The 16629-nt window shown below is 49.8% G+C and overlaps 1 protein-coding gene across 2 annotated transcripts in view; it reads right to left on the bottom strand.

Moving 5' to 3' along the window:
- VPS54 (VPS54 subunit of GARP complex) overlaps nucleotides 1-16629 on the bottom strand; it is a 2536401-nt gene that overhangs the window by 1633044 nt on the left and 886728 nt on the right. For both annotated transcript variants that reach the window (XM_069608186.1, XM_069608187.1), the window contains one exon: nucleotides 5178-5304. In XM_069608186.1, the coding sequence (XP_069464287.1) occupies nucleotides 5178-5304 (127 nt within the window). The remainder of the gene's footprint in view (nucleotides 1-5177; nucleotides 5305-16629) is intronic.

Below are 16629 nucleotides of genomic sequence, written 5' to 3'. Positions count from 1 at the left end.
CTATGGAGCCTCTCCTCTTCCTTACCAGGATGTGGAGGAAGATAAAACGCAGGAAGAACAACCTTCTGGCTTAAATGAAATCACGACACCACCGTCGGAAGAAAGGAAGGACGAACTCCAAGGACAACCCTGTCCTTATGAAACACAGTGAAGGGTGGCTTAACTCACTCACTCTGCGAGCGGAAGTGACCGCAACTAAAAATACAGTTTTAACAGTTAACAGTCTCAAAGGGCATGAATGTAAAGGCTCAAACGGAGCACCCATCAAAAACTTGAGAACAAGGTTCAAATCCTAACCGGGCACCAGGAAAGGTGACGGAGGGAACAGATTAGTGAGCCCTTTCAGAAACTGAGAAATTAAAGGAATTTTAAAATAGGAATACTCTTCAGATGAGCGCTTAAATATGGACAGCGCCGCCAGATAACCTTTAACGGTACCCACTTGCAGGCCACTGTGGGCCAAAGAAAGCAAAAAAGACAGAACCATGGGAATGTCCCTTGCAAAAGGATCCACATTCTTAACCCTGCACCAGTCGCAGAACTTGCGCCAACGGCAACGGTACAGGGACTTTGTTGCTGGCCGTCTGGCCCAGAGCAACACCTCCATCACGTCTTCAGGGAGGTCCCAATCCATATACCTCAATCTTTCAGAAACCAAGCGTGAAGGTTGAGGGATCTGACCTCTGGATGGAGAACCTGACCCCTCCCTCCCGTGAGAGCAGATTGTTTCGGTAGGGAAGACGACGTGGAGGGCAGATGGACAAGTCGAGAAGGTCCGGGTACCACGTCCTCCGGGCCCACACCGGAGCAAGGAGGATCATCCGGGAACCGAACCTCCGTAACCTCCGCAGTACTTGCAGGATGACGGGGACTGGAGGAAACGTGTACAGCAGTGAGAATGAGCACTCCACCACAAACGCATCTCCTATGGCTCCATTTTGAGGAAATTCACGCAAGCAGAACCTCTCGCACTTCTGATTGACACTGGAGGCGAAGAGATCCACTTGAGGGGTCCCCACACGGCGAAGATCTCCAGGAGAATCTCCTGAGCCAACTCCCACTCGTGAGAGATCGCGCTCTGTCTGCTCAGAGCGTCCGCCGTCCCGTTTTCGTCTCCGGCCAGATGAACTGCCGAGATCGAAACTTCCTGCTGGTTTGCCCAGAACCAGAGCTGCATCGCCTCCCTGCACAGAGGAAGTGACCCTGCCCCCCCTTTTTGTTGAGGTAGTGCATGGCCACCGTGTTGTCCGTCAGGATCAGGACATTCTTCCCTCGCACAGTCGGCAGAAAAGCCTTCAGGCCTAGCCTGACAGCCCTCAGCTCCAACAGATTGATATGGAGTCTGGACTCTGACGGAGATCAACAACCACTGACTGTCAACTTGTTGGCATGAGCTCCCCATTCCTTGAGGGATGCGTCCGTCACGATCGTCACCTCTGGCCAGGGTAGCCAAAATGGAGCCCCCCTCATCAGATTGTCGACGGCCCACCACAGAAGGTCCTGGGCGACTGAAGACGGCACCTGAACAGGGTCCGACATCCTGCCGGAGGACTGAGACCACTGGAGCTTGAGTGCCCATTGCAAAGATCTCATCCGCAACCTGGCCTCTAGCACCAGAAGAATGCAGGATGCCATGAGGCCGAGCAATCTCAAGAACTCCAACGCTGGGAGACTCTGGGCAAGCTGAAACTTGTGCACCATCTGCTGACTGTGATGAGCCCTCACTTGGGGAGTAAAACACTGCCCCAGGGACGTGTCGAGCACTGCTCCGATGTACTGGAGCCTCTGAGTTGGTGTCAGATGGGACTTCTTTAAGTTGAGGGAGAAGCCCAGCTTGTGGAGGGAGTGGCAGGTGACTGACAGATGATCCAGGACTTGCTCGGGAGAGCGCTCCCTGATCAACCAATCGTCCAGGTAGGGGTAGACGTGAATCCCCCCTTTCCAGAGGTGCACTGCCACCACTACCATGAGCTTGGTGAAGACCCTCGGGACGGAGCTCAATCCGAAAGGCAGGACCAGAAACTGAAAGTGCGAGTCGCCAACCGCGAACCTCGGGTACTTCTTGTGCTTTGGATGTATCGGCACATGAAAGTAAGCGTCCTTGAGGTCGAGAGACACCAACCAGTCCTGAAGTTGAAGGGGCTGGAGGACTTGACAGAGAGTAACCATCTTGAACTTGTCCTTCCTGAGGAGTTTGTTCAAACCGCGCAAGTCCATGATGGGTCTCAATCCCCCGTCTTTCTTCGAAATCAAAAAATAAGAGGAATACCATCCCTTGTTCCTCTCCACTACAGGCACCAGTTCTATGGCGCCTTTCTTCAGCAGGGATTGAATTTCCCGCGCAAGGAACAGATCCGGACTCTTCAAAGAGAGATTCCCCGGTGGATTGTCTTGAGGATTCTGCCGGAAAGGAAGACAGTAGCCGTGGGTTATGATCTCCAGAAACCACACATCTGAAGTAATGGCGCGCCACTCTGCAAGATGCTGCGCCAGCCTTCACCCAACCGGCGAACCATGGGACACGGCCTTATGAATGAGCTGAAGCGGCTGCGGCGTTGCCTGAGGGCAAATAGGCAACAGCTCGAGCGGCCTTGGCACCTCGAGTGCCTCGTTTTCCAACTCTGGCACTCCTCCGGTGGCCCCTTTCACTGGCAGCTCCTCTCGCTTTACCAAAGGATGAGTAATAACGAAAGGAACCTCCCCTCCATTGCTGTCCCCTAGGACGAAAGGGCGGAGGTTGGCGAACTGCAGCACCCAACGACTTCACTGAAGCTTTGGAGGTCTGCAACCTCTCAAGGCTCTCGTCAGCCTTGCTGCCAAAAAGATGTTCCCCCGTCAAAGGGCATGTTGAGGAGCCGGGCCTGCACATCAGGAGCAAACCCTGACTTCCGCAACCACGCAAACCTGCGTATCACGGTGCTCGCCGCCATGGACTGGCTGACGCAATCAGCCATGTCCAAACCCAACTGAAAGGCCTCACACATGGTGTCCTTACCATCCTGAACCATGGCAAGGAAACCATCCCGTTCATCCTCTTCGGGAATATGTTCAGCCGCTAAGGAAACAGTTCCACAGAGTGTGCGTGAAACGTGACAAGGCACATACAGAGTTGGCCGCCTGAAGCGCCATACCCCCTGAAGAAAACACTTTCTTTGCCCAGCCGTCAAAACGCTTGTAGTCCCTATCAGGAGGGATGGTAGGATACGACGCCTGCTTTGCCGGGGCCGTAGCCGCCTGCACCACCAAACTCTCTGGAGTTGGGTGCTTGGTCAAGTAGCAGGGGTCGCTACTGGCTGGGCTGTATTTTAGCGGCAAAGACTTGCCCACTGCCGGAAGACTCTCCGGAGCAGTCCAAGCCGCCACCACCCTCCTCTGTAGGGCCATATAGAACAGCAATACCAGGTCAGTTGGTGGACCTTGGTCGAGGATATCCGTAAGGTCATCCTGAAGAAAATCCTCTGGGGGAACAGACCATCCCAAGTACTCGGTGACCCTGGACATAAGGCGGCGGAACGAAGAATCGGCATGAGTGCCAGGCTCAGGCCTACAAAACTCCACCTCCAGAGAGGTGTCCACCCCACTGGCATCGTGGAGGGATTGCCGCAGGTCTTCAATTAGGCTATGGCCCGAGAAAATCTCGTCCGGTACCGTATCCGGAACCATGCCATCATCAGAGCCCTCATCCACCTCCGAAATAAACTCAAACTGGCAGAAAGAAGGCACAGAATGCGGAACAAAGCCATGCTTGGCCTTTGCCAGAGCCTTTCTAGGTGGTTCCACCGAGCCTTGGGGAACCCCCGTCGAAACAGCCTCGAAAGGCATTGAGGGCGTCGAGTGAATCGGCGTCGATGCCAAACGCAGCGCCGACAGCATCGATGGCGCCGACACAGTCCTCGAGGCCGGGGCCCCGAGCATGTCCCTCGACAGCCGGGGCGCCGATGGCGTCGACGAATTCTTCGAAGGCGGGGCCTCGAAAGAGTCTGTCGACGAACTCGGCGCCACCAGCATCTACATCTTCCTTGAAGACACCACAGGTTCACACGGTCTCGAGCGCATCGATTCCCCTTGTCCGAGCGGGACCTCTCCCGCGAATCGTGACGACCACCCAAGTCCGAAGGCGTGCGAGCAGTGTCTCTCAACTGATCACGACCGACCCCACTCAGAGGCGCGGATGGACCAGTGCCCTGCGATTCCAGAATCGCCAACATTTTCTTCCCGAAAGAAGCCCATTCCTCCGGCGTCGCATGCTTGGTGGGGTAAGCGACCCGCCGACGGGCGGAGTCCTCGGAAGAGGACGGGGAAGGTGACCGATGACGGCGCTTCGGGGAGTGCCTCGAAGAGGCAGAGGTGTGGCGGGACCGACTCTGGGACCGAGACCCACTGGACTTCCGACGACGCGGAGAGTCGCCTCTCGAATCGTCCGTCGAAAGCCCTGCAGACCTCGACTTCCGTGGCTTAGACACCTTACCTACCGATAACTTCTTCTTGCCCTCCCGCAAAGCTTTTGATGAGAGCGACTGGCAGTCAACAGTCCTCTGTGTCATGGGCCTCCCTGAGGCACCAGAGGCAGGCGTCATGCGAGTCCGTAACCGACATCTTGGACCCACAGTCCCCGCACTTCTTAAAGCCCAGACACGGTGTGGAAGACGAGGTAGACATCTTCACGAAGAAAGACTTCACAATACGAAACAAGTTTGAAGAACTGAGAAAGAACAGGAACTCCAAAGAGTTGAGGCACGCCGAGATCTCCGAAGCGAACACGTTCGCGTAAAAAACGGAGCTGAGGCTACGGGCGTCGTGCGTCCTACTTATTATAACATCCAGTGACGTCAGCCGTCGGAGGAGGTCCTCGAGGGCGGCGTATCAATGTCATCGACGCAGGCGCCGAAGAATTTCTGAAGCAGCACAGCTGTGGTGATTACTGTCATAGATATGGAATACGTCAGAGGACCCAATCCCCTCGAATTTCTATTTCGTAACGGGCCACAAAATGTGCACTCACCACTGGACATTGGCGAGTGATAAATCACTCTTGGAAAGTGAGAAATTGTGTGCATGTGGAGAACTAGCAAGTGACTTTTGCCTGGTTAGTAGCCTGCAACTTGATATTTTTCACCCAGTGTCAGACAAAGACAATATCTCTACACAGTATGAACTATTAAAGAGCAGTCCCATACCTCTTCTAAAATATGAAAATCGTCTTCCAGTGGTCGGTTTAAGTCACTCCGAGCATAAACGGAAAACTCTGCAATCATCATTTTATCTATGAGTTTTTCCAGTTCACAAAGCTGAGACCCAAGATGCCTGTCAAAAAGTAGAATTTAGAAGTTATTTAAACATTTTGATGAAAATACATATTTGTGAAATTAAAAGCCTGCGTTATGTTAATATGCCTTCATATTGCGCCAAATCACCACCAAGAAAAGTTTGTCAGTGGTCATAGATACTTTTGTGCCTCTATAATTAGATCACCGAACACAAGCACAATACAACTGAATGAGCAGGGAGACAATACTTAGGAAAACATTTTATGTTCAGAGTTGCCTTTATACAGTGACGATGCATGAACTTGGTCTGCCAGAAGATGGACAAGCATGGACAGTCAATAGTAGTTGTTGCTGCTGTGAGGTGAAAACATTGTCTGACTTCATGCACAGAGATGAAGCATATGTTGAGGGGAAAGCAGATGGAGAGGCGAGAGGGTGCAGGAGGGATAGTATGAATTAATATCTATGGGATGACTGATGAATGTACGGGAGCGAGGGAGGGCATGCAAATGAAGGACAGATGATTGAGCATGCAAGGTGCAGGAGGGAGGAATGAACAAAAAACGAATGAAAGCCTAAGGTATGTGATAGTTTGAGGATGTATTAACGGAAACATGCATAAGTGTTATATGATGAATAGATTACTGAATAATAATGTAGGGATGGATTCATAAGTGTTAGCATGAGTGACTCAATCAGAAGGTGAGGATGGGTGAATCAGTGTGAGGCCAGGTTACATGATTACACTGTTTAGCATGCAGCAGCCAGGACGTTTGAGCGTGTGTGAAATCCTGAAACGTGGCACATGCATGATGGTCCTTCAGCAGCAGCATGCAGTCCATGTTTGCACAGTTTGATTTTGTGGGGAGATTGATGCAAGTGCTTCAGCTGCTCATTCTACCAGGATGTACACAGGTGACACTCATGTACCCTACCCCCAGCCCCCCCGCCCCCCTAAAGTTGCACATGAAGATTTTGGGGCCAGAGCTTGGGCGGGGCTGTGGGAATTGAAGTTGATTCTTGAGGGTGTGAAGAATCTGATGGGGTCATCACTTGTTCCGCTGCAGTGGCCTCCTCCCATGTGGCCAGATGACGGAAGTCACGATCTGATCCTGTATTTAGTGGTGGAAGAATGTGTAGCGCTTTTGCCGCCGGGTGTAGTCCCCACAACGTGGCTGCCGGCCAGTCACCCCTTTGTCCTTGCCGTCCGATTCGGCGGTTTTGCTGCCATCACTGAATGTCCCTTCTACGTCCATGGCCTCTAGTTGCCTGGCGTAGTGGGCCCAGCGCTTAGTTGAGCAGTCCTTAAGGGTCTTCGGCTTGAAGAGCCTACAAACTCGACAAGTAGCCTCGAAGTGGTTTTGTGGGGGAGACAGATTGCACGTAAGGTGCTTATCCACCCAGGGAAATTTCCTATCGCATTTAGGGCAGAATTTTAATAGAGTACTCTCCAGAAGGTACAATATGGCAGCGGGGCGAATAATATATATATATATATATATATATATATATATATATATATATATGAGAAAGGGGAAATAGAGAACCTATATGACCACGCCCCACTCTCCCTTCTGATAGGGCCGAAGCCAGAGGCCTGGAGTCTGTCGTGGCAATCCTCGACGGTTTATTTCTCCAATATTCACCGGCATCGGTCTTCGGCGTACGGTGGAAGGGCGAAAGGAGAAGTATTAACATTAATTGAACTATAAAGCGGTTTAGCGCCGAAGGAACTCCTCAACATGTGTCTGACTAGTATGGCGGAAAAAAACAATCTGAGGGTCCTACACGCGTGATGGATCATGGGTACAGGGGACGTCACATTAGGGATAGCATTACTGGCACGACCTATTCGACGTCCCTTTTCGAGTTTCGAAAAACAAACTGCAATACTCCACAGCTTCCACTAGATGTCAGCCTATGCACAGCATGTGATCTAAGAAAATTTCACAAACATCAGAAATATAATTACATATTATTCATATTTGTCGAAGAGCCAGGTTAATACTAGTTTTTTTGAAGGATGCATACAAGGGTTCATTTCTGATATAACTCGACAGGGAGTACCAGAGGGTGGGAGCCGTGGCGCAGAAGCCGACCCCTCCGACTCTCTTGTTTTTGAAGCGCAGTGTAACCAGTGAGATGCTGTATCTAAAGGAACCGACTGGTAGTTTCTGGACAATACTGTTATTGAGGTAGAGGGGGGCTTCTTTATAGATGCAACGATGGGCCAAGGAAAGAGTTTAAAAGTCGATGCAAGCTTTGATGGGCAACCAGTGGCCCTCTGATCTAGATGATATGTGGTCTGACCAATGTAGGGAAGTGCTGCTTGTAGGGCTTTTTTCTTTAGGAGTTGGAGGTTTGACGAGATTGGAGACAGTGGTACTCATGAGTAGAACTTTGGACTACTGCAATCTGCTGATGAGAGCTTGCTCGAGTGTGAGGCAGTTCGTGGAGAAGAATTGCTTACTCAAGGAGATGAGTCTGGAGGTATGGACGATGGATGAGGCTAGGGCATTGATAGGATAATGATATGATAAGGCATTTATAATGCGCCTATACACACGTGTTTCAAGGCGCGACGCGGCAAGGGAGGGGGAACAGAGGGAAGACAGAGACAACGATCCTACTAGGCCAAGTGTCATTCAGATTGCGCAAGTGCAGGGGAAGGGGGAAGAGGAAAGTGCGGAATGGGAGGGGGGTTAGACAGTGCAGTACATGGGAAAAATAGAATAAATAAAACAATATGAGAAGTAGGGCTAGCTGGTGGCAAGTGCAAGGGTTAGTGCAGACATCAGGAGTCAAGTGCTGGGGGGGAGACTGTAGGAATACAGGAAACAGTCCCCAAGAGCGGGGGTTGCCAGGGAGGCAGTGCAGGTGTGTAACTGGCGGGGAGGGGACCTGGGCCCGAAATCAGGGGGTGGCCAGGTAACCAGTACAGTTAAGCCAGGTATTCAGCAGGGGAGAGGAGGAGAGAAAGAAGAAGCAAAGAGGAAGGTTTTGAGGTGTTTCCGGAACCGGTGATGGTTCTCCTCAAGTTTAAGGGAGGCTGTTCCAGAGGGAGACCCAAGCCGAGGAAAGAGATCTACCACCAACTCGTTGCTTGGAGAAGCGACTGACCCTGAGAGAGTCGGAGGCGGATGAGCGAAGAGCTCGAGAAGGAAGATATTTATGAAGAGAGAGTTTAAGGTATTGAGGCCCCATGCACCAGAAGGCCTTGTGGACAATGCAGAGGGTTTTGAACTTAATCTTCGCAGCCACTGGGAGCCAGTGAAGAGATTTCAGTCCTGGAGTGATACGATCACTGGGCTTGAGGCCAAGGACAAGTCTCGCAGTCCTGTTCTGGATAAGTTATAGAGAGTAGAAGTTATGGAGAGTAAAAGCAGGCAGATTTAGAAAGAGGCCGTTGCAGTAGTCCAGCCTAGAGAGAAACAGAGCTCTGGAGACAGTGAGCTTCTGGGGAGAAGGAGAGGAAAGGAAGAAAACCTCTGAGGAGGTGCAGCTGGTAGTGTGACTTCTTAGAGACGACAGATGTGCGGATAGAAGGGGCGTGTGTAGTCGAAAATGACCCCGAGGTCTTTAGCCTCGCAGGTGGGAGCAGGAAGAGGGCCAAGAGCGGCCGTTTGGACAAAGTCAACTCAGTGTCCAGGTGGACACCCAAGGTTTTGACATGTTGAAGTAACAGGATGATCGAGCCATCAACATTGAGGGAGGAGAAGGATGGGTTGAGATATTTAGCCGGTAGGGGGAGCCCACAGTAAGAAGCTCTGTTTTATCGTCATTAAGACAGAGGTTGTGGGTGGCCATCCAGTTTTGAATAGTACTGTATATTCTGTTGATGGAGGCCGTGTCTAGGGTGTAGTCCCGTGATGGGGATGACAATTTGCGTATTGACTGCAAAGATGGTGTATATGATACCTGGAGGTCAAACAGTGGTTTGGCATACGTGTTGTAGAGTGTGGGAGAACAAAGGAATATATAATACGTAGTAAGGTAGTCCTCTTTTTTCGGGGGCTGTGTGGAGGACAATTTAACAATAGCATACAAAGGTTCCACAAAGAACAGCTTCCCACCTTCCCACACACAAGGTCAGATAGTTCACAATTTTCACCAAACAATGACAGTCATCATTCACTTAGAGATACACAAATTTCACATTTTAATTAATATAAACGCAACATAAAAATATGGGCATTGGAAGAACATCTAAAATACATGATCCAGCATTTTTAATGGCCCTATTTTACTGAGTTCATCTTAGTCATCACAAGATCAGAAGAGTCTCATACAATATGCCATCTGTAATCCACCTATGCTACTATACAGTGTCCTGATGATGGGTCTACCTGACGCTGCAAACGAAACTGAGCCAGTTGCATACAGTCCCAGTTTTGGGACCCAGAAACACAGCTTAGTGTCAACTCGTTAATGGGAGATTATACATAAGAAAGAGGGCTGATCAATTCATGAAACCATATCCCTCACTACCCCACCAACCCCACAAAACTGTTCAATGAGTTTTGGGTGTCATTGCCCTAGTAAGATAAGGCCATTGTAAATGCCAGATCTTGTCTTTTATTTTAGATGTTCTTCTAATGGCAATATTTTTAAATTTTGTGTATATTAATTAAAATATGTGAAATTTGTGCATCTCTGTCTAAGTGAATTATGGCAGTCATTGTTTGGTGAAAATTGTGAACTATCTGACCTTGTGCGTGGGAAGCTGTTCTTTGTGGAACCTTTGTATGCGAGTGTGGGAGACAGGCAAGACCCTTTGGGTACTCTGAGGGGGACCGCGATGGGGTTGGCCGCTTCATCGCCGATAGAGACTCTTTGTGGTACGGTCGCTAAGGAATGATTTGATTCAGGAAGTGGCCTTGGGAGAGAAGTGAAAGTGCAGGTTGAGGTGGTGACAGAGTGTCGTGGTTGACTAAATCAAAACCGGCTGAGAGCTCAAGTAGCATGAGGATAGCTAGGTTACCAGAAACTCAGGTGCTGTCCATTTCTATTTTAAGACCGAGTAGAGCTGTGTCAGTGCCATGTTTGGGGCGGAAGCCTGATTTTCTAGTCCCGAGAGGATGGTTCTGTTCTAAGAAGCATTATATTTGAGAGTAGGCAATGAGGTCAAGGATTTTAAGCAGAAAGGTGACAGTGGTGATGGGACGGTAGTTAGTGGGGATGGTGGGGTCCAAGGAGGGTTTCTTGAGTAGGGGTGCTATCCAGGCTGACTTTATGCAGGTTGGGACTTCGTTGGTTAAGAAGGAGGCATTGACAAAGTCCATGCTAATAGGCATGAGTGTGGGGGCACAGAGTTTGACTATATGTGCCGGGAAGGTGTCACCTTTGCAGCTTAAGGGCTTCAGAGATGAGACAGTTGTCAGGACTGTCACTTGAGTGAATATAAAAGAAGAGAAAGACGATGGTGCCAAAGAAGGTGTCTAACTTCTGATGTGGAGTGACTTTGGAAGCTAGCGTGGCTTTTTTGGTTTCAATTTTGAACATGAGTGACTATTTTGTTGGCCAGAGCATCTTGTATAGTGGTACATCATGTTTTGTCAGAAAGAGTCGGGGCAATTGCAGGGGTAGGGTTCTCCAGCAAAGGTGGAGATTTTGCAGTCATCAGGGGGATTTCTTGGGTGTTATTCGTGGGGTGTCAGAAATGTGAGGCGGACAACTTTGTGAAGGTTTTTCAAAAGATGCCATTTTATTAGCTCAAAAGGTTGGATAAACACCTCACTATCCTGATGAGGATTTCCCTGCCTAAAATAAACTAAAGGAAATACTCTAACAAAGGATATCTTTCCCTCACACTTATACATACAGAAACTCAACAAGGTAATGCATTGCAGTTGGTTCAAAAGTAAAAAAAAATTATGTAATAGTTAAGTTCACCATATGACAACAGTTTCTCTTTACAATCTGGGTGAATTCCCCTTCCCCATATTCAAGAAGAGTTCTGCTCCACAGTTCCAAAAATAAACAAGGAAATCCTGGTTCCTGGTTTACAACAAAGTTCCAACACAGCTCTTGGTAACTCCAACTTGACAACACAAAGTTCCAACACTGCAGTGATTCAACAAAGAAAGTTCTTCCTCTTCCTCTTGTAATAGTAACAGTCAAAGTAATCTTCTTCACAAACAGAATAGTTCCTCAGGTCATCAATAGCAACATAAATTGGGTCGGACAGGGTGGTTTGCAACAACTTATTATTTCTGATAGTAAATAACACTTTTGCAGACGTTTTATATAGTTCTTGCTTCAGCAGTAATAGTTTGTCAGAACGATTTGTTAACACCACTTCATAGCACTTCATCAACTTCCACCTGGTTTACTCCCTTGCCAGGCCTACTACGTCAAGTTTGCTATTCGGGTATACTCCCTTGCCCGAATAGTAAACAAGTGCCTCTATGGTGATCAGCTTACACCAGCTTTGCAGTGTTCATCACTTTACATCAAACATTCAGCAATTATTCAGGGAAGGCAAGATTCACATTGGTGCTCTTTAGAACTCTTTTGTTCTTTCCAAAACCTCTGCAAGTTATGCTCCTCTCCTTCTGAACAACATTTCCAGAAGGGCAGCTTTCTTGCAACTCTGGTTTCTGCACTGCATTATCAACCAAACACTGACAGGGATATGATTTTATTCAGCTTCTTCCTTTGCTTTGTCAATGTGGGTGTATAACAGCCTTTGTTATACCCGTCTTCAAATATGGGCAATAAGCTTTACAACCTTTGGAACTTTCATTAGTCCCCTCCTGCCTTTGGCAATATTTGTTGGTTTTAAATGTCCTTGCTATTACTTTCTTTAGGCTAGGTTAACTGCATTAGGTTTTAAAGGTATTGATGCCCCTTGTTGCTGGCTTCTGTGAGAAACCCGAAGGTGTCTCCATAGTTAGTCCCTGGGGATCTGTCATCCAGGTGGCCAGGACACAGCCATCCATATTGGATCCAATAAGGGGGGAGTCCAGTGAGTAAGGATCACCTGGATGGGGGGTCCTTGGGGAGTGGGAGAGGGACACCCACGGGCGAGACGCGGTATCCCTCTCCTCCTTTTGACACCTTTCCCCATCCTGCCACGTAGGACATTCCAAAACACTGCCCCTCTCCCCCTTTTCCCACACGAACACTTTCGCGCAATACGAAAGACAGACTAACACCAAGGCTGTTTTCCGAACATGTCACAATACCAGGGTCAGGCAAAGTCAGGCAATAGACCTGATTCACGCACATCTGACAGCCCTTTCCCTTCCCCACAGGAATACAAGGTGGAGCACAAGACGAGCGAGGCAGACAGCACGACGAGACAGCTACCCAGACCCGCCAGTTCAAGAGGAGAAAGGCAGCAAATATCGAGACGCTGACGAGGAGAGGCACGACCTTGCCCTTTTCGACTCAGACACGCAAAACCTCTGCAGAAGGAATCAGAAGGCTGTGGACAATAACCCAAGTGTTTTGCAACAGATGTCAACGGTATGCGGAGCGTGTCTATACTGATAAGCCAGAGCAAGTGAAACTCCTGCTACCATAGTACCGGCCTTGACTCCAGATCCAAGGAAAGCCAAGCGGTTCATCACAGCCGGTGAGTAGAAGGGAGAACTGATAAGAACCGGGCTCTGTTGAATGAAAGGAACAAGTTACTTACCTGTAACTGTTCTCCAGCATGGGTCTGGCATGGATTCACATGCTCATGAATATTCCCCGTCGTCAGGCTGGGAATCCTCGGTAAAGAAAAAAATCAGTTTCAGTTTCACTTCTGAACTTTCTTTCTCCTAACAACCAATCACTGGACTCTGGGTCATACTGCCCCCAGCTAATGACTGTCCTCTAGCTAAGCCGCTCCTCTGGCAGCCATCTTCAGATTTGGTAGCACGTAAAGTGGCAGTAGGACCAAGAGAAGAGCCACGGAGGGGTAAGTGGGAGGGTTCGCATGTGAATCCATGCCAGACCCATGCTGGAGAACAACAGTTACAGGTAAGTAACTTGTTCCTTCTCCAGCATGGGGTCTAGCATGCTCATGAATAAAGAATACATAGCAGTACACACATTCACAACCACGGGAGGTGGCAAGGCTCAACATTAAGCATCTCAACATGAAGCATCTCTTACCTCCTCACCAGGCTCACCTTCAAGTGAACAGGTTGCACAACACTGCTTGGCCGACTATGGACTCCTCCCTGGAATCCCTGTCGACGCAGTAGAATCTCGTGAAGGTGTGCGTCGACCTCCACGTAGCAGCCCTGCAGATATCCAACAGGGGCGCACCAGACAGGAACGCTGTAGTAGCAGCGATCGCTCTGGTTGAATTGGCGCTCGGACAGCCAGGCAACGGTTGGTTTGCCAACCGATGACAATGGGTGATGCAGCCATAGAGCCACCTGGAAATGGAAGATTTGCAGAGGGCCTTCCCATGGTTCACAGGGCCAAAGTTCACAAAAAGTTGCAACGTCTTCCAAAAGCTCTTCGTGTGTAACGCTTACCTTAGGCTCCGCGGGATCACCTCTACTACTCTTCTCGGGGTGCGTGGTTCTCTCACTACTTCCCTGTTTAGAGTTCTATGAGTTGAGAATCTGTGGAATTGAACAACCAGTCAAAAATGGAATCTAAGATAACTGAGAATTATCTCCTCACCAACCAACACTCCTTCCCACTGAGTTCGCCCTGCTCACCTCTTTTTATGTTTTGATGAGCTATCCGTCCTGCATCTATGCAGGGGCGCAAGTCGTGAAGATGGGATTGAATGAGAGCGGGTAAAGGAACCAACTCGAATGGAAGGGCTATGGGGGTACTAATGCCTCAGGAGGTAAGTGGTATGCTAGAAAAGTTTCAATGACTGAGAGACGCTGGGTGCCAAGAACATGAGGAGAAAATCACTCCTAATCTGAAGGGAATGTCACTGAAAACATTTACTAGAGAGTGCGTTGCTCATACACACATGGTAACAAGACCCCTCTGTCAGGCAATGCACCAAGCAAATTATTTTCCTCCCATAACACCAGAGGGACTCAGGGAACCAGCAATATGGGACTCTAAATATACTGTATGTTCCTACGTGTGTGTGTGAACAAACCATGTAAAACAAATGAGCTGCTGTGACTAGACTGCCCAACTACGGAATAAACAATTAATGTGCAATACCACAGCCAGAGTAAAATTCCTAGTGACACGAGCGACTAAAAGCTTGCTTACTAACCAAACAGGCTAACGGGAAAGCTAGATGCCAAAATAATGCTTAACAAGAAACTGTACTTGCGGTGAGAAGAAACACCACGGACAGCTTCTCCTGTTAATTCCTCACAGAAGAACGCTCCTCCTCACCGGACACTCGGAAACTGTGAACTGACGGAATTCAAGTGGGAACTAGGAGTCTACAACAAATGTGAAATGAGAGAGTGACACAGGCACAGGAATTTTATGACAAAAGGGAAAACTAAGGGCAAGAAATTCCTGTCAGGAACGAGCTGAGGTAAGCGTCCGCTAACAGCAAGAGGATGTGAAGCGCAGCTCCACCGAGGGGAGGGGCTTAAATACTCACAGAGCCTGTACTACTGGAAAGCTCCGCAGGATTCAGAGACGGCCGCCTGGCAGCCATGTTGAGTAAAGCGGGATAGTCTGAATCACAATTGGCCACTGGGTTCTCCCTACTCATAGCCCAGGAATGATACACAGCAGCCCAAGACCTTTTGGGGAAAGTCCTATGAAACGGTCCTGTGATCATGACATCATGTGGTCCACATAGAACTTCAGCGCTTTAGCCACATCCAGCGACGAAGGCGTCGGGAAGAATACAGGTAACACCAAGGTCTCGTTTAGAGGAAAGTCTGACGACACCTTGGGCATGAAGGAGGGGTCCGTCCGTAGCACTACCCTCGTCTCGTGGAATGTCAAGTAAGGTGGTTTACAAGAGAGGGCCTGGATCTCTCCCACTCGTCGTGTGGAGGTGATGACCACAAGAAATGCTGTTTTCCGCTGCAAGAATTGCAGTGGCGTCGAATGCATAGGCTCGAATAGTGGACTCACGAGCCTAGTCAGCACCACATTGAGCTCCCACGCTGGGGCCGGAGCCTTCACCGGCAGGAAGGACCGGAAAAGTCCTTTGATGAACTCCTTGACCAGGCGGTGTGACCATAACGATGACCGTCCCGGAGTTCTGGTGTAGCAGGAGATAGCCGCCAGATGAACCTTGAAGGAAGCATGAGCCAGACCTGATTTGGCTAGCGACAGCAAATATGGCAGCACCTGCGTAGCCGCAATCCGTAGGTCGTCGATATTCTGTGCACGGCACCAGACAGCGAACCTCTTCCACGTATGTCTGTAGCATTTCAGTGTAGACTAAGGCCTGGCCTTGGCCAGCACCTCCTTGCAGTCCGCCGGGATATCGTATCCTCCAAACTCTAACGCTGCAGGAGCCAGGCCTGCAAGTTCAGCGACCATGGGTCGTGGTGCAGGATCACGCTTCCTTCTCTGGAGAGAAGATCTGCGGCCACAGGAAGCTTGACTGGAGGGGACACTGCCAAGTCCAGAAGGTCCCGGTACCATATCAGTCTCGGCCACGCCGGTGCAACGAGGATCATCCTTTACCGGGACCGCCTGAGTTGATTGACTAGTAGAAGAAGCAATGGCAACGGAGGGAACGCATAAAGGAACAGGCCATCCTAGGGGAATGGGAATGCATCCCCATAATCCCCGGTTGGGGCAACCTGCTGGCGAACCTCCGGCACTTGGTGTTCGTCGCCGTTGCAAACAGATCGATGTGGGGATTGCCTCATCGTCGGAACAGACGATCAGCTTGGTCCTGCCGAAGCTCCCACTTGTGGCAAGAGCCGGCGATGGTGTTCTTCACTCCTGCCAGATGAAACGGGACAAATAACATCCACTGGGCAGCAGCCCAGTGCCATAGGTCTGGCGCCTTTCTGGAGAGCGCTGGTGATCTGGTGCCCCCCTGCTTCCGGATGTAGAACATCGTGGTGGTGTTGTCCATGAAGACCCGTATTACCTTGCCCTTGAGGGACGGAAAGGAAAGAGTTGAGGGCCCAAAACACTGCCCGCAGCTCCAGAACGTTGATATGCAACAACTTCTCCTCCGGCAGCCAGAGGCCTCTTGCGTGGAGACTTCTGGTGTGCGCGCCCCATTCTTCCACGGAGGCGTCTGTTGTGACTGTCTCTTGATGAGGTGGGGGCTGGAAGGCTGTGCCCTCCGGCAGATGCGCACAGACTCCCCACCACCGTATCGCTCGACGGAAACTCTTGTTGAGACATCTTGTCCTCGAAGCTTCCCGATACCTGAATCCAACGGGCGTAGACAAACTCTTGCAGTGCCCACATCCGCAGCCTGCACAGCTGAATGAGGTATATGCATGACAAC

The sequence above is a fragment of the Ambystoma mexicanum genome, chromosome 4q (assembly GCF_040938575.1).
Source record: "Ambystoma mexicanum isolate Mex_15411 chromosome 4q, UKY_AmexF1_1, whole genome shotgun sequence".
NCBI classification, from domain to species: Eukaryota; Metazoa; Chordata; class Amphibia; order Caudata; family Ambystomatidae; genus Ambystoma; species Ambystoma mexicanum.
The sequence above is the reverse complement of the archived record's forward strand: the minus strand, read 5'-3'. Positions and strand labels throughout refer to the sequence as shown.